The sequence below is a fragment of the Tachyglossus aculeatus genome, chromosome 19, assembly GCF_015852505.1.
Source record: "Tachyglossus aculeatus isolate mTacAcu1 chromosome 19, mTacAcu1.pri, whole genome shotgun sequence".
Lineage (NCBI taxonomy): Eukaryota > Metazoa > Chordata > Mammalia > Monotremata > Tachyglossidae > Tachyglossus > Tachyglossus aculeatus.
Genome location: NC_052084.1, coordinates 32932690 through 32951870, shown reverse-complemented (window position 1 = coordinate 32951870; position 19181 = coordinate 32932690). Strand labels below are relative to the sequence as shown.

At 55.6% G+C, this 19181-nt stretch overlaps 1 protein-coding gene across 1 annotated transcript in view; it reads left to right on the top strand.

Annotated features, from left to right (window-relative positions):
* MDN1 (midasin AAA ATPase 1) overlaps positions 1–19181 on the top strand; it is a 106720-nt gene that overhangs the window by 84774 nt on the left and 2765 nt on the right. Inside the window, exons 77-99 of the mRNA XM_038761112.1 lie at positions 187–292; positions 536–651; positions 2269–2748; positions 3467–3696; positions 4491–4646; positions 4912–5081; positions 5403–5564; positions 5934–6071; positions 6948–7089; positions 7585–7757; positions 8211–8360; positions 9790–9931; positions 13111–13451; positions 13961–14137; positions 14424–14525; positions 14736–14937; positions 15817–15990; positions 16152–16315; positions 16595–16684; positions 16939–17054; positions 17599–17773; positions 18663–18736; positions 18860–18974. Of these exons, the coding sequence (XP_038617040.1) occupies positions 187–292; positions 536–651; positions 2269–2748; positions 3467–3696; positions 4491–4646; positions 4912–5081; positions 5403–5564; positions 5934–6071; positions 6948–7089; positions 7585–7757; positions 8211–8360; positions 9790–9931; positions 13111–13451; positions 13961–14137; positions 14424–14525; positions 14736–14937; positions 15817–15990; positions 16152–16315; positions 16595–16684; positions 16939–17054; positions 17599–17773; positions 18663–18736; positions 18860–18974 (3895 nt within the window). The remainder of the gene's footprint in view (positions 1–186; positions 293–535; positions 652–2268; positions 2749–3466; positions 3697–4490; positions 4647–4911; positions 5082–5402; positions 5565–5933; positions 6072–6947; positions 7090–7584; positions 7758–8210; positions 8361–9789; positions 9932–13110; positions 13452–13960; positions 14138–14423; positions 14526–14735; positions 14938–15816; positions 15991–16151; positions 16316–16594; positions 16685–16938; positions 17055–17598; positions 17774–18662; positions 18737–18859; positions 18975–19181) is intronic.

Here is a 19181-nt window from a genome sequence, read left to right as displayed (position 1 = left end):
CGGCACGTTGGAGGAGGCCGGTGGGAGTCCATTACCCCGCTGCGACCGCTCCTCGCGGGGGTTCCCAGGGGACGAGGGTGCCGTCGAAGCGGTCAGGCCCTGGGTGCAGGCACGTGGGTCCGGGAAGCTGCCCGAGGAGCCCAGAGACTCTCGGAGAGAGTCAACCCCGACCAACCTCTCCATCAGGCTGTTCGCGGAGATCGCTTCGGCCTGGGATGGCTGCCAGAAGTATTTCTACCGCTGCCTCGCCCGCCACTCTAGACTTCAAGCGGCTCTGTCGGCCCCGGCCAAGGTGAAGGGTGGCTGGAGGGTGGGCGGGAAGGGTGGCGCGTTCTGGATTCGCCGTTGCCTGGTGCTGTTTGGAGGGCAGCCGCTCCCGGCGGGGGTCTGGCTGGCTCACTTGGAGTCAATCCGGTTGGTCTGTGGCGTGGAAGCAGGGAGGTCCCCCCCCACTGGGCCCACCCTGATCATCGGCTTCTGAACGCTCCTCTTCCTCCCACCCCCCCCCACCCACCCCCCCCCCCCGGTGCCACAGGAAGTTGGCGTGGGCAGCGTCGAGAGATGCAAGGGGTTCACCGGCCACCTCGTGAAGCTACTGATCCGGCAGCGACGGGCCCTAACCCTCCTGGCAGAGCAGTGGATCATCCTCAGGTATCTGGTGTCCAGAAAAGGGGGGAGAGGGGCGGCTGGTGGGGCTGCCAGGCTTGGTGGGACTGCCAGCCATCTCTCAGCAAGGTGGCCCTAAAGACGTCATAGTCAATCAGACCAAAAAGTGAGGTGAGGAATTTCCAATTTGTCTCTGCCTGCCTTCAGGTAAGCGGTACCAGAATGTGATTCCCAGCCCTGCCCAGCCCGTAACGGAAAGGGAGAGCCTGTTGTGGGCGTCGGGAGCAGAGCGTGGCTCAGTGGAAAGAGCCCGGGCTTGGGAGACAGAGGTCATGGGTTCTAATCCCAGCTCTGCCACTTATCAGCCGTGTGACTTTGGGCAATCCACTTAACTTCTCTGTGCCTCAGTTCCCTCATCTGTAAAATGGGGATTAAGACTGTGAGCCCCAAGTGGGACAACCTGATCGCCTTGTAACCTCCCCAGCGCTTAGAACAGTGCTTTGCACATAGTAAGTGCTTAATGAGTACCATTATTATTATTATTATTATTATTATTATTATTATTATTAAAGGGGAGGGAGAACAGACTTTCCATCGTAACAGATGAGGAAACTGAGGCACAGAGGAGTTAGGTGACTCACCCAGGGTCACAACCGGCAAGTAGCAGAGCCTAGATTAGAATGCAGGTCCCTCCTCCTCCCATCGTCGCCATTCCCACCTCGCTGTCAGTGCACCTTCTGTCTGTCAAACAGATTTGAAGCATTTGGTGCGTTTCCCTTTGTCTGCAGTGTGTCCTTGAGCAAGTCACTCAACTTCTCTGAGCCTCGATATCCTCGTCTAAAATGGGGATAAAGACTGAGTCCCACGTGGGCCAGGGACCGTGTCCAACCTGATTGATCTTGCATCTACGGGAAGCAATGGGGCTCAGTGGAAAGAGCCTGGGCTTGCTATGTGACCTTGGGCAAGTCACTGCAAGCCTCACGTGGGACAACCTGATTACCTTGTATCCCCCCCCCAGTGCTTAGTACCGTGCTTTGCACATAGTAAGCACTTAACAAATACCATTATTATTGTTATTATTATTATTAAGAGCAGCCTGACTTAGTGGATAGAGCACAGGCCTGGGGGCCAGAAGGACCCGGCTTCTGGTCCTGGCTCCGTCACTTGGCTGCTGGGTGGCCTTGAGGAAGTCGCTTCACTTCTCCGAGCTTCAGTTCCCTCAACTCTAAAATGGGGGTTAAGACTGTGAGCCCCATGTGGGACATGGACTGTGGCCAACCGGATTATTTTGTATCTTCCCTGACGCTTAGAATCTGGCACTTGTGCTTAACAAATACCCTAAAAAAAACCAAAGTGGTGCTCTGCCGGAGACACTCCACCAGCTGGAATCCGGCCCCACGTGAAGTCAGTCGGTCAGGGGCATTTATTGAGTGCTTGTTGTCTGCAGAGCAGAGTACTAAGCATTTGGGAGAGCATACAGTATATAGACACCACCCTTTCCCTCAAGGATCTTAAAATCTAGCAGGGGAGATGGCCATTCAAATCAGTAAGGGGAAAACAGAATCTAAGTGCAGTGGAAGTGGGGTTTGTCCCTTTCTCCCAGGAACTCTGGGTCACTCAGCCGGCGCTCGTACCCATTTTGGATTCTCTCGTTGCCGCTAGGAACCTCTGCAGCTGCGTGCGGGAGATCCACTCGCGGCTGACAGCGGGCCAAGGAGGCTACCGGGTGGCCTTCCCTCCCCAAGACGGCGTCCAGCAGTGGACGGAAAAGCTGCAGCGCCTGGCCATGCAGTGTGCCGTGCTGCTAGAACAGCTCTCCTGGTTCCTGCGGTGCTGCCCCGCGGGGCCGCCGCCGCCGCCTCCTCCCCGCACCCACGGCGTCGGGACTGGGGACCGGCCACCAGCTGAGCTCCGGGAGGAGGTCAGCGGGACGGATCTGGGCCACCAGCTGTCCCCGGAACTAAGCTACCCCACCCCGGTGGCCCCGGACCGACTGCCCGACGGTTGCCGGATGCAAAAGCAGGATGCCCTGTGGCAAGAGTCGATGGGAAAGGCCACCGAGATGCTGAAGGACGTGAGAGCCGTGAAGGCCGAGGTGGACAAGATCAGGCAGCAATCTTGCGAGGCTCTTTTCTATTCTTGGTGAGTGTGTGGGGGTGGGGGTGCTTGAATGTGTGAGAGAGAAAGAGAGGACTGGAAAAGGCCTGGTGTACCATCAGTTGGGCGGGGTTTCAAGTCTGGTGGTTCTTTCATTGTCATTTATTGAGCATTACTGTCTGCAGAGCACTGTACTAAGCGCTTAGGAGAGTACAGTATAACAATAAACAGACACATTCCCTGCCCACAACGAGCTCACAGTCTAGAGGGGGAGGCAGACACTAATACAAATAAATTTCAGATATGTACATAAGGGCTGTGGGGCTGGGGACGGGGGTGAATCTTTGTTCACCCCACAGCGAGCTTACAGTCTAGAGGGGGGAGATAGACACTAATACAGATAAATTTCAGGTATGTACATAAGGGCTGTGGGGCTAGGGACGGGGGTGAATCCTTGTTCACCCCACAAGGAGCTTACGGTCTAGAGGGGGGAGATAGACACTAATACAAAGAAATTTCAGATATGTACTTAAGGGGTGGGGGTGAATAAAGGGAGCAAATCAGGGCAATGCAGAAGGGGGTGGGAGAAGAGGAAAGGGAGGGCGTAATCAGGGAAGGCCTCTTAGGGGGAGATGGGTTGTGGAGAGGGGACCACTGTTCAATCCCTGTGGAAGATGGGTTTGTGCCTTCCGAGGGAGGGAGGGTCCGTGCCATTTTTATTTGTCCTTCTTCTCATCGCTGAGGCGTCTCTGTGCGGTTGCAGGAGGGATTTTGAAGTCTGCGCCAGCGGGTTGAGTTCCCTGTCCAAAGTTGCCACTCAGCTGCAGGGCCTGGAGGCCTTGTTCACCATCCCGGGACCGGCGGCCGAACAGGCCGCCCCACAGATGGCCCTAGTCAAGAGTCTGGAATACCTCCGAGGAGAAATCAACAGGACCGCCGCCGCCTTCTCCACCTGGGAAACGCACCTGCTCGGAGCCGCCCCCAGCCAACGCAGTGAGCACAAACGCCCCGGCCGGGCCCCATCAGGCGGTGGGGGTGGGGTCCGGGAAGGGGAACAGACCCGAGGTGGGGGAAGCTCAGTCCATTCGGGGTGACGACTCTGTCCTGCAACTGGAACCCAGGTCCCAAGCTAAACGGGTGGTTTTGACGCTCCAGGGAGATGAGTGACTTGTCCGGAGCAACGGTTGAATTAGAACCCCAGGTGTCATCACTACCCGACGCTTTCTCCCAGGCCACGCCGTCTGCCTGTTGGCGTTGAGCATTGACAGACTCAGCTATGTTCCCGACGCACGTTCCGGTGTGCTTGGTATTAGAAAAGAATCTTAGGAGGAAAAAAGCATCCAAAAGGTGCTCGCAAGATAACTCAGTGGAAAGAGCCTGGAAGTCAGGAAACCTGGATTCAAATTCCAGCTCTGCCAGTGGGAGCTGCTTTGTAACCGTAGGCCAGTCGTTAAACTTCTCTGTGCCTCAGTTTCCTCCTCTTTCAAATAGGGATAAGTAGCCTGCTCTCCCTTTGAGCCTTGCTGGGTCAGGGACTGGCATGGTATTTAGCCCAGGATTCAGCATTGTGCTTGGCCCTTAGTGACTGTGGAGTAAATACCAACCATTACTAGAACTTGGGGCTGAGATTTGTTCTGGAGCAACGTTTCCCTCCAGAAAGCCCGACAACCATTTCCGTGCACTTTGCCAGCCTTCCACATCCAAGCTGCTGTAACCTAGGGCAGACTGTCAGCTGGAAATGGTGTCCCCAGTTCAAAAGATTATTCTCTGTCTCCTGTTTCCCCGAGGTAACCAAGAGCTGAGCGAAGGTTTTGTGGAGGATTTCTCGGAGCAAGTGGAAGTAGCCATCCGGACCATCCTTTTTGCCATTCAGAGTTTGGCAGAGAGAAGAAGCGAGGAGGCGGGCGGTGACCAGCCGCCCGCCTCAGGTCAAGAGGAAACTGGTAAGTCTCGGGGAAGGCAGGAGGGAAAGAGTAGCCTATTTCTGTTGGTGTGCTGCTGAGGATCTCAAACCATCCTTTCCTCCTTCTGAGGAGGAAAAAGTGAGTAGTTTTGGGGACCGGCTGAGTTGGGAGAGGGGAGGAAATGAAAAAAGGGTGAACTTCTGCTCTGGCAGCGGGAGACTGCTCGAGAATCTGTCGAGAGGACCCCGTGGTTAACTTTTTTTTTTTTTTTTTTTTTTTTTTGCTAAACCATTTGCACAAGAAGCAGCTGGCACAGATGAGAGGGTACAGATGGGACTTCTAACCAAGCTCTTAGAAGATGACCTCCACTCAGATGTGAGCTCTTTGCACGTGCAGAGTATAATCTCAGCCATTTCTGAGCTCCTGGAAAGACTAAAATCGTACGGAGAAGACTGCACAACAGATAGGGACAAGGTGAGTCCCAGGGAGGGGCTCGGAGACATCCCTCCCTTCATATTAAACTTTTTTATACCCCCTGGAACTTTACCCAGCTCTTGCACTCACTCAGCTGCGGCGCGCCCTCGGGCAAGTCGGTTAGCTCCTGTGCCTCGGTTTTCCCATCTGCGAAATGGAGAGTATGTGCCGTGAGCATCATGAGAGGCAGAGCCTACATCTGGCCTGACAGATGAGAACTTTGGCCTCTTGGTTGGGGGTGGAAGGTGGCCCCACTGAGCAGCTTCCAGCCCACGGGATATGACTAATCTTTGCCTCCTGGGTTTTCGGGTTCTCCTGTAGTTTTTCAACCAGGCTTGCTTCTCGCTGGGTCGCCTCTCCCCCATGATCTCCACCTATTCAGACCTCGTCCTTTTTTACCTCACGGTGTCCTTGACAACTCACCGGGGCACTGGGAAGCTACTCTCCGTCCTGGCTCAGGTCTTCACAGAGTTAGCCCAGAAGGTAAGACCCTTTGGAGCCCCCCCCTCCCAGTGCCATCCCTTAGCCCGACCTCCTCCTCAACGATCAGTCGGGGGACCAGTGGAGTTTCTTGAGCGCTTTCTGTGTGCAGAGCACTGTCCTAAGCTCTTGGGAGAGTGCAGTGGAGTTACTGGAAGTGATCTCTGCCCTCTAGGAGCTTGCAATCTAGCCGGGGAGATTGTAAGTGTATATTCCGGGCGTGACATCACCCAGCCTGGCCGTCCAGACCGTGTGATCCCATTCCTGAGAATTGATTCCAGGGGAGGAGGAGAACTCAGAACCACCGCCAGACCCAGGGCAGGGATTCTCGGGGTGGGGCGTCTTGGCCTGACACCTGGGTTTTCTTTAAAGGGCTTCTGCCTGCCGAAGGAGTTAATGGAGGATTCCGCCGGAGATGGGGGAACGGAGTTCCACGAATATGAAGGAGGCGGAATTGGGGAAGGCGAAGGCATGAAGGACGTGAGCGACAAAATTGAAAGTGAAGACCAGGTATGAAGGGAGAAAGGAGCGGGGCGGGGAGAGGGCACCATATCCCTTCCAACTTTGGGAACCAAACTAGCGGCCGAGCTCTTTTTCAAAGCACTCCATCAGTCACTTATCCGGTAGCATTTATGGAGCACCTGCTGTGGGCAGAGCCCCAGACTAAGCTCTCAAGGGAGGGGAGTGGAGGTGAGAGGAAGCCGTGATCCCTGGCGACAAGGAGCGTACTGTCAAATGGCTAGCAGATGGGAGCCTTGGGCTGCTGCTCTAGGAATCCTTAAGCCTCACGCCTCCCCTCACCCGGAAAGTCAACATTGCAGAAGGGCCCCCAACACATTGGGGAAGGGGCCCACAGGCCGGACGGCAGATGGGGTGAGCCAAAATAGCCCTCCAGAGCTGACACAGGAAAGAAGAATGTGGTGGTTGGATGCAACAATCCAACCGTCAGGAGACTCCCAGCAAAAAGGGGTACTGGGAACATAAAGTTGGAACTGCCAATTTCAAGAACTATTCAGTTGTATTTCTTTGATCACTTACTGCGTGCAGAGCACTCTACTAAGCGCTTAAATAAGTGCTCCTGTTAATTCAGAAGAACTCCACTGAAGCGGGAGTCATTTTACTTTCTCATCAGAGTTATTGGAAGGGCAGTCTGAAGGTGGACTCTTACCCCCCGGGGAGAAATGTGGTTTCAGTTTCCAGAGAGGTCTTCAGAGGAAAAAGAAAATCACACCATCAGTGTCTTAAGGAGGAAGGAAAGCTGCCCTACGGGACCGACATTTCTCTGTCTAAAAAGAAAAGGGAATAAGCTCTCCGTGGAGGTTATGATAGAGTTAAAATATTACCTTTTATTTATTACTTTTTTTTCATGATAATGACCCAACCTAGGTGGAGGACAGTTTTCAGAAGGGACAAGAGAAAGAACAAGACGACCCAGATGCCAAGCCCGATATTAAAGGAGAAGATAATGCCATCGAGATGTCAGAAGACTTTGAAGGGAAGATGCACGACGGGGAACTTGAAGAGCAAGGTGAGTACCTCGACCATTCTGTATTTCGGATGCCCAGGGCTACTTGTGGTAAACTGTGTACTCACCAAGCCAGGCCACCACTGCACCTTAAGGACAAGTTGGTAACGACATTTTCATCTAATAGCATTCCTTGTCTCAAAGGCCATAAATTACTAATTCAGGCAAGGCAGGAAGACATTCAAATGGCAGGATGGCGGTACAGTATCATCAGACCTATTGGTGTAAGGGAATGAGAATTTTACGTCATCCTGGTGCAGTCGGGACTGTGAGATGGCACAGGCGAAGGGTGGGGGCCGCATCCCGGCCCTGACATTGATCCTGACATTGGTTGGTGACCGTCCCTGTCCTCTCCAAGAATGAGAATCTGAGAACGCCGGCCAAGGCCGAGGGTCGGCCGCCGTCGTCCGAGATCAACGGGCGGGGTAAGAGGGTCCTGGGCAGGGACCGTGGCGGGGACGGGTCTGGAGCCGGCACGGCGGGTCTCGTCTGTTTCAGAAGAGAGATCAGACGGCGAAAACGAAGAGCTGGAGAAACAGATGGGAGACCTCGACGGCGCGGAAGCAGACAAGTTGGACGAGAGGCTGTGGGGCGACGCGGACGGGGAGGACGACGAAGAGGAAGACGATGATGAGAGCAAAACCGAAGAGACAGGCCCAGGAATGGATGAGGTCCGTTGCCTTTCATTCATTCATTCATATTTATTGAGCGCTTGCTCGGTGCAGAGCACTGTACTGAGCGTTTGGGAGAGTACAGTACAACAAAAAGCAGACACATTCCCTGCCCGTAACGAGCTTACAGTCTTGAGCCTTTCCCACCCCTGCCCCTCAGCTGAGGCCACAGAACTCAGATTCCAGGGCCATTCGCTTACACCCTGAACCTCACCATTCGAGAAGAAATCATCTTAAACATTAATTTTCCTTACCCCAAGTTCCCGGGAAATCTCATGACTCTCACAGTCACCGGGTGAGTGAAAGTCAGAGGTGCTCCACCTGCCCACTGCCTCGGGTGTGTTCTTGAAGCCTCCCGGGTACCAGAAGTTACACCCCAATGGTTTGGGATAATATCAGTGGGTTTTTTTGTTTTGTTCTGTTTTTAATCCCCCGCCTACCTTCACGATTCAGAGCGATTCAGAACTCGTGGCCAAGGACGACAACTTGGATGCCGGGAGTCAGAACAAGCCTAAAAACCAGCCGAGCCAGCAGGAAGAAGAAGACGAAGAAGCAGATGACGACGGGCAAGGCGCAGAAAAGATTCACGAACAAATGGACGAGGTGATAAAACCGGGGATTTGGGGGCGGGGGGCTGATGAGGCAGTGTAAAAAAAATCTCCGTGAAGCCCGTTGAGTGTGGGTAGCCTGGGGTTTCTGGTGTCCTGGCCCAGAACCAGTATGCTCAGTGCTTTTCTACGCGTTGGTCCTGGTAAGTGAAACTCAGTGCTCAGAGGCACCTTTGTCCAGAGAACGCAGCCCTGAAACGGGAGCCCCAAGGTTCCCTTCCAAGTTCTTGCTGTCCATCCCGTCCCCTCATGACCTCACAAGGCACTGCACTATTCGTTAGATAATGTCGGCTTTGATCTCTTGGAGAAAAGACCCTCCCCGAATAGCCAGATATCATTAGCATCGTGAATTGACCGCTCTTAAAACAGATAGGAAGGTGCAATTGAAAGCTGAATGGCCGAGGTTGTGTTCCATCCATTTAGGTCCCTCCCCGGCTGCACTTGAAAGAGCAGAGTGTGTAGAAAGTGGGGCGGGGACTTTGTACAGCCCGACCACCCGAACCATCAATCAGGCACCAAAGACACAAAGACCTTCACAGTAGTTGCGGCAGACAAACGTTCCCACAGGCTGGTCCCTGCTCGGGGAAATCTTCCTTGGGTTTGTAATGCCGGAAACCCAGACTTGCCTCCCGTCCCTTCTTAGTTGTCAGTCTCTTCTGGGAAATGAAGTCTTTGGGTGACTTTCTCTCTCCGCTGCCTTCACAGCTTCCACCTGAAAATAATAATAACGGTGGTATTTGTTAAGCGCTTACTATGTGCCAAGCACTGTTCTAAGCACTGGAAGAGATACAAGGTAATCAGGGTGTCCCACGTGGGGCTCACGGTCTTAATCCTCATTTTACAGATGAGGGAACTGAGACCCAGAGAGGCTAAGTGACTTGCCCAGTCACACAGCTGATACGTAGCGGAGCCGGGTTTAGAACCCACGACCTCTGACTCCCAAGCCTGTGCTCTTTCCACTAAGCCACGCTGCCGGGCCCGAGGGCCCTTGCATTGGATAATAATAATAATAACGACCGTGGTATTTGTTAAGCCCTTCCCATGTGCCGCGCACTGAACTAAGCAGTAGGGCAGGTACAACTCAGTGAGGACAGACACGGGACTGAAGCCCCAGGAGGACTAATTAATTAATTCATTATCATATTTTATTGAGTGCTTATTGTTTGGCGCACTGTACTAAGCTCTTGGGAAACTACAATACGGCAATAAGTAGACACATTCCTTTTCCACAGCAAGCTTACAGTCTAGAGAGGGAGACGGACATTAACGTAAATAAATAAATTACATAAATAATGGCCCATCGTTCGGGCAGAGAACTTTAATGAGCTCCAGAACAGTGCCCCGTGCTAGGCCTGGGTGCGGCTGCTTTAAAACGCGTGCCTGTCGGCCGTCGCGTCATTGACTTGTGCCTTCCCGCCTCCCAGCGAGAATACGACGAGAACGAGACGGACCCGTATCACGGTCAACAAGAGAAACAGCCTGAGCCAGAGCCCCTGGATCTGCCGGACGACCTGAACCTGGACCGCGGGGACAAGGAGGAGGGCGAGGGCGACGAGGAGGAAGGAGGTAAGCGGCTCCAGGAGACGGTTCTCGTGGGGAGCACCAGCGGAACTGTTTTGTTTTCAACAGAAAAGCCCTCTACTCAGACTCACTCTCCACTCCGACAGCTTAAGGGCTCTCTTAGAGGCCCTGGGGTTGGACTCCTGTCTGCTTTTCCCCTGTCAGGGAAGCTCTCTGCTCTCATTTCTGTTCCAAGGGTAAGCTTCTTGGAAGAGAAGTAGAGCAGCAGGCACGTGGTTCTCTGTTGCTTCTCCAGAGCGAGACTGCTTTTTCTTAATCAGGTTTCTTAATAACAATTGCAGTATCTGTTAAGCACTTACTGTATGCCAGGCACTGTACTGAACGCTGGGGTGGAGCTCCACATGGTGTACTCAGTCTTTACAGATGAGGTAATTGAGGCACAAAGAAGTTGAAGTGACTTGCCCCTTTTAGACTGTGAGCCCACTGTTGGGTAGGGACTGTCTCTATATGTTGCCAATTTGTACTTCCCAAGGGCTTAGTGCAGTGCTCTGCACACAGTAAGCGCTCAATAAATACGATTGATGATGATGATGATGCCCAAGGCCCCACAGCAGACAAATGGCAAAGCCAGGATTAGAATCCAGGTCTTTCTGATTCCCCAGCCCGTGCTCTATCCACTAGGAGCCACCTCGGCGGGGAACACCCCACTTGGCAACCCATTGTTGCTAAATTCATTCATTCGTTCATTCAGTCGTATTTATTGAGCGCTTACTGTGTGCAGAGCACTGTACTAAGCGCTTGGGAAGTACAAGTTGTACTTGTATGAGAGTGGGAGTAAAGACATGTCATAGTAATAGTTTACAGTCATAATAACAGTATCAGTAGTTGTGGTATTTGTTAGGCCCTTACTATGTGCCAAACACCATACGAGACCTGGATTCTAGTCCCAGCTCTGCCCCGGCCCGCTGCGTGAGCTTGGGAAGGACACTCCCGCTTCTGTGCCTCCATTTCCTCATCCGTAAAATGGAAATAAAATGCTCACTCTCCCTTCTTCTTCTGGGTCAGATAGGGATTGTACCTGTTGTGATTTTCTTGCACCTCCCCTGGGGCTTAATTCAGGGCTTGGCACATAGCAGGCGCTTCCCGGATCCCCCTCGTCGTCGTCGGGAACGGAGGTAGGACAGAGCAAATTTAGTTTGGCCCTGAATGGGCAGGGCTAGATCCAGACCACCCGAGTGTCTGAGACGGCCCTTCTGGAGCCCCAAAGTCAAGCCGAGCGACTCGGGCTACGGCTGGGCAGAGCCTGGGTTGGGGGCTTCGGCACTTGAGAAGACAGGGCATCTGCGGATCTGCCCAAGCCCTCTGCGGTCCCCGCAGAATGCCAGTGTCTCGTGGGTTGGAGAGTGGAGGTGTGGAGGGCCGCTCTTGGGGAGTGGGGTCCCCTCAGGGAGCATAGCAGAGTCCTAAATACGTGCCGTCTGTTTATCCGTGGCTCGGGGAACAAGGAAGGGCCCGGTTCTTCCAAGCCTCCGAAGCCGGAGCCAAGCTCTGTGGCGCTTTGTTCCCTCCCCCGGGAATTAGCCAAGTGCAACGTGAGTTTGAAGGGCTCGTCCCAGCCTCTGTGAGCCCTCCCCCTCCCTGCCCAAGCCGCGGACAATACAGCATCTATCACTGAACTATTCTTGGGCAGAGTGAGTCATGAGTATTGGAACGCGTATGTGAACCTGTGCCAAGTGAAGGAGATGGGGCAGAGAGGATCAGCTTGCCCGATGGAATAGGATGATCCGGGTTAACAAGGGCCACAAGAGTCCCGTATCGATGGAATTACGTCCATCCTGTTTCCGTGAAAAGGTCCGGCAGGAGGTGACGCAGAATAGTCCTGCATTTGAGTGCTCCGAGCCCTTCCACTCTGCAAAGGCGGGGAGCTGGTGAAACCACACTGAAATCAATGACTCTAGCTCTCTTCCTCCCTTAGCTAGCTCTCTTCCTCCCTTAGCTAGCTCTCTTCCTCCCTTCAAGGCCCTGCTGAGAGCTCACCTCCTCCAGGAGGCCTTCCCACACTGAGCCCCTTCCTTCCTCTCCCCCTCGTCCCCCTCTCCATCCCCCCATCTTACCTCCTTCCCTTCCCCACAGCACCTGTATATATGTATATATGGTTGTACATATTTATTACTCTATTTATTTATTTATTTATTTATTTATTTATTTTACTTGTACATTTCTATCCTATTTATTTTATTTTGTTGGTATGTTTGGTTCTGTTCTCTGTCTCCCCCTTTTAGACTGTGAGCCCACTGTTGGGTAGGGACTGTCTCTATGTGTTGCCAATCTGTACTTCCCAAGCGCTTAGTACAGTGCTCTGCACATAGTAAGCGCTCAATAAATACGATTGATTGATTGATTGATTGACTCAAGTTCCCCACATTACCTGAGCACTCACGCTCAGACTCCCTAAGGGCTTTGATACTTACCCGCCCCCTCGTCGCTTACAGTTATTATTATTTATATTTGTTAAGCACTTACTATATTGTAGGCACTCTGCTAAGCACTGGGGTGGATACAAGCTAATGTCGCTTCCCCCACCTGTAATTTCTTGTAGTGTGTGTCTCCCTCCACTAGATTGTAAGATCCTTGAGGGCGGGGTTCATGACTGCCACTTCTATTGCACTCTTTCAAGTGCTTAGTACAGTGCTCTGCACACAGTGAGCACTCAGTAAATACCACTGATGGATTAAGGCAGACGTAACGAATTTGAGGTAGTAGTAATAGTATGTATAAACTTTTTCTGAGTGCAGCGCACTGTATGAAGTGCTGAGAGAGAGTACATAGGTCCCTATCCCTGTGGGGACTCACAATCTAAGATTATAAGTGCGCAGACGCATCAGGAATGATGAAACATTGAAACACAATTCAGGCAGTGCATTAGGGAACTAGCTGGGAATTGGGAAAATTTCCCAAAAACAAGTTCAGGCGACACCTGGGGCCTTCCCCGCATCCTGTCCTATCCAGTCAACTAGTAATACTTATTTATCGAATGCCTACCGCGTGCCGAGCGCTGTACCGAGCATTTGAAAGAGGACAGTAGAATTAGGCAGTGCTTCTGGTCCTTGGATTTAGAGCCCCAGTTGGGGTTTTAAAGCATTCAGATTGCCTTTTTATTTTTCTTCTCCGAAACGTATCCCCTTTACCGCTAACTTTTCTAAAATACCTCTCCTCCAACCCAGAAGAGAATCCCTTCGAGATAGACGAGAAGCCGAAAGATCCGGACGAGGCCGGTCACGGAGAAGAGACCGGCCCAGAAGATGCTGCCGCCCCAGGCGAGGGGGATCGGGAACAAGGTGACGCGGAAGAAGAAAAGAACAGCGAAGACCAAATGGAGGAAGGAGAGGAGGAGACCGTGCCAGGGACCGATGACCAAGAGAAAAATGACGCGGAAGAGCCAGGGGAGGAAGAGGAGGAGGAGGGGGAAGAGCCGCAGGCATCCCAGGACCATGATGACGTTGAAGCTAATGAAGAGGAGGGCGACGAGGGTGGAGTCCCCGCCGACCAGGGGCTGAAGCCCAAGGTTTGCCTTTCTCTCAGGAAATCATGGGAATTTCCCCCTTCCACCCCGCAGTATCTCCCCCAGCACCTCCCCATTTTTTTTTTTAAAGCCTCGCAGCTGAACACCAAGTGGGAGCAGGTTGCTGGCTTTAATCGCATCCTCACTCCTCCCCAGTACATCCCCCTCGCTCCGGCCCTGAGACTTGTAGTTGTCTACCTGGGCCTCTTCCAGCGCCCGGCAATTCCCCGCCACTTCACCCATGAGCCGGGCACCTGCCACGTTCCCGGGGGTTGGACGGAGGGGGCCACACTGCTCTCCTCAGGGTTTAGGATCCCGGCAGCAGCAGCAGCCTCCTCTCCCAGGGAGCTTCAGGGCCCTACCCCACAAGCCTCCTAATCGGGGAGGAGAGAGGCCCTGCCTTGGAGCCCTGCGACTTAGCCAGTGGCCACCCACCCAGGGCATCCGGATCTGGGCCCTCTCCTTCCTCAAGAAAGGGCTCAACGCGGTGTTTACGTTTGCCCCGGCAGCAGGATGAAGAGCAGGAAGAGGAGGAGGAAGGAGAGGACCTAGACATGGAGGAAGCAACCCCCGAGGCTGCAGAGAGAAAAGAGCACGAGACGTGCGGACAGACGGGCGAGGAGAACCTGCAGAGCGAGAGTGCCGTGGAGCTGGCCGGATCTGCGTCGGAGAAGGACCAAGCTAAGGAGGTGGGGTGGGGCGGGGTTGGCGTTCGGGCCCCTCGTGTAGTTGGGAGTGTTATGGGGTGATCTTTTCCCCGCTGGTTCCTCACAGAGTTATCGTTCCCATTGGGTGGCGGCGTGGGGGGAAGAGGAGGGTTCGAGACTGGGAAATAAAAAGGGAGGAGAACGTGCGCCTGGGCGGGCAGAAGCATGGACCGTCCTAAATCGTACCTGGTCAGGTTGGGTGGGCCGGGTGCCGGGATCCATGGCGGATGCCTATGACCCTCCTCCGCTCTCCCCACCGGGTCTGTAGGAGCACGGGAGCGGAGCGGCGGACGCCGGACAGTCGGAGGGCCACCAGTCGCAGCTCCTGGCCCGGCTGGCCTCCCGGAAGCGCAGCCGGAAAAACACGCAGGTACCTTTCCATCTCTTCTCGACGGGGGCAGGCAGCCCGGGTGACTCCCATCTGCCCAATTGGGTCGGAGCCGGGGTGGGAGAGGAGGGGAGCTGGAGACGGGGAGGGTTGGGAAGCCGGGATGGGTAGTCCCCAACACCCACCCCCTCCGAGACTCGCAGAGGGCGCCCCTCAAACTGGCCCCCTCTCCCCCCTCTAATCCATCCCCAGAGCTTCAGGAGGAAGCCTGGGCAGGCAGACCACGAACGCGCCATGGGAGACCATAACGAGCGGGTGCACAAGCGTCTGAGGACAGTGGAGTCCAGCGGCGACACGGAGCGCGAGGCCCAGCCGCCCGGAGCCCACACGGAGGAAGCGGACGTGTTCGAGCACATCAAGCAAGGCAGCGAAGCCTACGACGCCCAGACTTACGGTACGGCACCGCGGTGGGACGGCGGCGCCAGTGGCGGTGGGTAGAGAGCTTCTGACCCTGCCCCGCAGGCCTGGCATTCGTGGGCTGGTGGGCTGTGTTTCTCTGCGCATCAGAGAGATGTGCAGTCTAGTGAGAGGGGTGTTGGTTGCAGGATTTCTTGCCAGAAATCAGGGATATGTATGTGAGTGTTGCGGAGCTGAGGGTGGGGTCGGGGTCAGGTGCCTAGAGGGTACAGATCCAGGTTCAGTGGAGAAGGGCATCCTGTCATCCCAATCTGCAGTTGGGGAAACTGAGTCCCAAAGTGTTTTAGTTACTTGCCAGGGGCACCAGTCCCCCAGTGGGAAGAGCTGGGATAAGTAGGAAATGTGAACTAGAGAAGCTGCTGCTCATATAATAATAATGATGGCGTTTATTAAGCGCTTACTGTGTGCAAAGCACTGTTCTAAGCGCTGAGGAGGTTGCAAGGTGATCAGGTTGTCCCACGTGGGCTCACAGTCTTAATCCCCATTTTACAGATGAGGTAACTGAGGCCCAGAGAAATGAAGTGACTTGCTCAAAGTCACACAGCTGACAGTTGGCGGAGCTGGGATTTGAACCCATGACCTCTGACTCCAAAGCCCGGGCTCTTTCCAGTGAGCCAAGCCCAGTAGTTCATGCCCACGTCCACAATCACAACCTTGCAGGTCCTCTGCCCCCCGACTATCACGCCACCCCATTCCCGTTGTGGGAAGGGAATGTGTCTGTTGAATGTTGTACTGTATTTTCCAAAGTGCTTAGTACAGGGCTGAGCACACAGTACGTCCTCAATAAATACGATCGGCTGACTGACCGTAAACATCAGGACTAGGGTGATTTCTGATACGTGGGCTTTCGGTTTAGATGTCGCAAACCAAGAGCAGCAGAAGCTTGCCAACCCCGCCAGCCAGGAGCAGGAGGAAGGAGACCCAGAAGATGCTGCCATAGACATGGAAGACGAGCAGGAGGAGCTCAAGGCCGTGGACATCCAGGAGTTGAAGTCAGAGGAAGTCACGTCGGGGGCCCCCAAAGCCCAAGGTGAGCCGCTCCGCGGGACCCTGGGACGCTGGTCCTTGCCCCCAACCCCCCGGGGGCTCCTGTTGACCACTAAACCGGCACCCGTCGGCCTTTCCGTTCGGCTCCCGGGAGTGCCGGGGAAGTAGGCGCAACTGGCTCAGGGGCACCATGTACAAATACAGGTTCCGAAGAGGCCACGGTGGAGATGCAGCCCGCAGAGCCGGAGGACAGCCCGGACCCCAGAACGGAGCGGGAGCCCAAAGTGCTGGAGGGCGAGAAGCCGGAGAGAAGTAGAGACTCTACCATCCACACAGCCTATCAGTTCCTGTTGGATGCCACCACCCAGGTACTGGGACCCTCCCCGGCTGCTCTTAATCGGACGTCCCACCACCTCGATCCCACTTCTTCTCCGGTCCTGGATTACCCCCTGGCAAAGCGGCGCTCTAGGAAGAGCACCGACTCTTTGCCTCAGGGTGTGCGTCACGCCCTGTGAATGGTCTCCCGACGGGGTCTGGGAAGCTGGGTCCAAAACAGATGTTCTTAGTGGGGCCGAGTGTGGAATCATTAGAACATTTTCTCCGTCTGTGTCTTTCTCTCTGTGTCTCTGCCTGTCTCTCTCTGCCAGCACATTGTCCAAGACCCAGAAGAGCTTCGCCAGGAGCTGGAAAGACAGCTGGAAGCTTGGCAGGGCCATCCGCCCGCCAACCCGGACGAGGTAAGCCTCTGTCCCCCGAGACCCTCTTCGGAGCCGGTCCTGGGCAGCGGGGTTCGTGGGGCTGGGGAGCCGGGCGGGGAGATGAGGTCCGTAGACTTTTCCTCCCGCTCCTCCTCTTTGGGGCCATGAAGTTTCCAAGAGCACACCGGCTGGGTTGTCCCCATACAGCTCGCCCCCCACCGCCCTCGCATTCAGGAGAAGGGGAGGGGAGGATCCGGCTGGTTGCTTTTGGGCTCACGCTTCGGCTGTTGCAGGAGAAGGCGGCAGTGGAGCTGTGGCAGCGGTACCTGGCCCTGACGGCGCCCCTGGCCCAGCAGCTCTGCGAGCAGCTCCGCCTCATTCTCGAGCCCACCCAGGCCGCCAAACTCAAGTGAGTCCTGCGGGCGCCAACCCGACGCTCCCACCGTGCCCCGAGGCCCACCGAGAGGACTCGAAGCTGCCCGGGGGGCCTGCCTCTCACGTGAAGCTCGGGATAGGATGTGACCTCCCAACCTCCTGCCCCGGGGACTCTGAATCGGCGGCGTTTCGCGCTTTCTTACATGAATGTCCTCGTAGAAACAGAAGTCGAGCCCCAGCCCGCTTGGGTGGAGAGGGAGAGAGGGGTCAAGGCTCCTGACCTGGGTCCTTTCCCAGTTTCCCCTGGGAAAGGGGCGGCCTCATCCTGTCCATGCCTTGCTGCCGACAGCTGGCAAAGAACTGAGCTGGGAACCTTGGTTCTGCTTTCCCCTTCTCCGAGGAAATGGTCCCATTGTCACCAAAGTCTGTTTCCAACTCACCTCTCCAGGCCTGTGTTTTCCCTGACCTGGCCAGGGGCACCACTGGTCTAATCAGCCGATGAGACCGTCGCCGTTTTGTGACCGGGCGGGAGGCCCCTCCCTCGTTAACGCGTGTTCTGTTTTCCCTGCCCGGCCAAGGGGCGACTATCGAACCGGAAAGCGGCTGAACATGCGGAAGGTCATTCCCTACATCGCCAGTCAGTTCCGCAAGGACAAAATCTGGCTGCGCAGGACCAAGCCCAGCAAGCGGCAATATCAGATCTGCCTGGCCATCGACGACTCCTCCAGTATGCTGGACAACCACACCAAGCAGGTAAGGGGCCCGGAGGCCTGTGGACGGGCTGGCGAGGAGCCGGTCGTGGGGCCCACCCCCTTGAGAGTCATGGGCTTGGAGGTTCTGCGGAGCATGGAAAGCGTTCTTCTCACTCAGAGTTATTTGAAAGGGTGGCATTTCCTTTTCGACCCATACCCGTTGGCGTTGAGCGTGGGCCGATCCGCTTTCTGTCTGGCTCTGGCTGGAGGCCGGTAAGGTCGCAGCGAGGTCACATAGATGTCCCCAGGCTTCCCTCCCGTTGGGATGGCCGGTGGTCAGGCAGCCTCGAGTCCCATGGTCCCTGCCCTTCCATGGGGCCGGGCTCTGAGAGCAGCGGTTCCTCTTGGGACGTGGGCTGAGGCGGGGCAGGAGCGGAGCATCCCCTGCCACTCAGACGGGGTTCTCTATGGGGTTTTGGGCGTCCCTGCGTTGCTTTTCGTCACTGATGGCGACGCAGGGCCAGGCTGATGGGTGACCCTGAGATCCTGCCCCCAGAGTGGTTTGGGCAGGACGACACCTCTACTGGGTCAGGGAGCGGTAGGTGGAGGGGCCCTGGGCGGAAATGCCCGTCACCCCTCTCGGAGGAAGGGCGGTGGATGAGGGGCGGAGCCCGAGGCCGAGCTTTGGCCAGGCAAACGCGTCCTTGTGGCAGGAAGGGTTCGGGAAGAGCCGTCGGGGTCAGCGGGACCCTCCCCAACCGACTCCAGGGCTCCTTGTTTGGGGTGCGAATGGTGACTAGGTGGAAGTGTCCAGCCCCCGGCGCCGAGCCTGTGTAGAAGTTCGGGGGGCCGGAACTGCTCTCCCGCATCCCCCAACCCCGGCCCTTGAGGATTCTGGGAGAATTGGGTGATGTTTTGTCGCTGTGTAACCCGAGTACCCCCTCTGGCAGCTTGCGTACGAGTCCTTGGCGGTGCTGGGCAGCGCGCTGACTCTGTTGGAAGTGGGCCAGATTGCCGTGTGCAGGTAAGGGCGCCTTTCCCTCCGGCGAGCAGAACCCGAGCGGACGGAGGGCCCACCGCGGTCGCCAAGGAGCCCGCTCACCTGTAGCTGTTCCCTTGTTCCCTCTCCTCCCTCCCCGCCCCAAAGCTTTGGGGAAACGGTCCAGCTGCTGCACCCGTTCCACGAGCAGTTCAGTGAGCAGTCAGGGGCCCGGATACTCCAGCTCTGCCAGTTCCAGCAAAAGAAAACCAAGATCGCTCAGGTACGGCTCCCGTCTCCTGCCCAGACCGGGTCCCTCCCACACAGGGCGTGCACGGCTCCACGCCGGCACTGAGTTTCCCCCCAACGCCATCTCATCCGGCCAGCCCCACTGCCAGGGAGCGTTGTCCCCTCGCCGTAGGTGGGGAACTGAGGCTCAGAGACGGCCCGGACTGGCCCGTAATCCCCAGCGGAGTTGCATAGAGCCAGG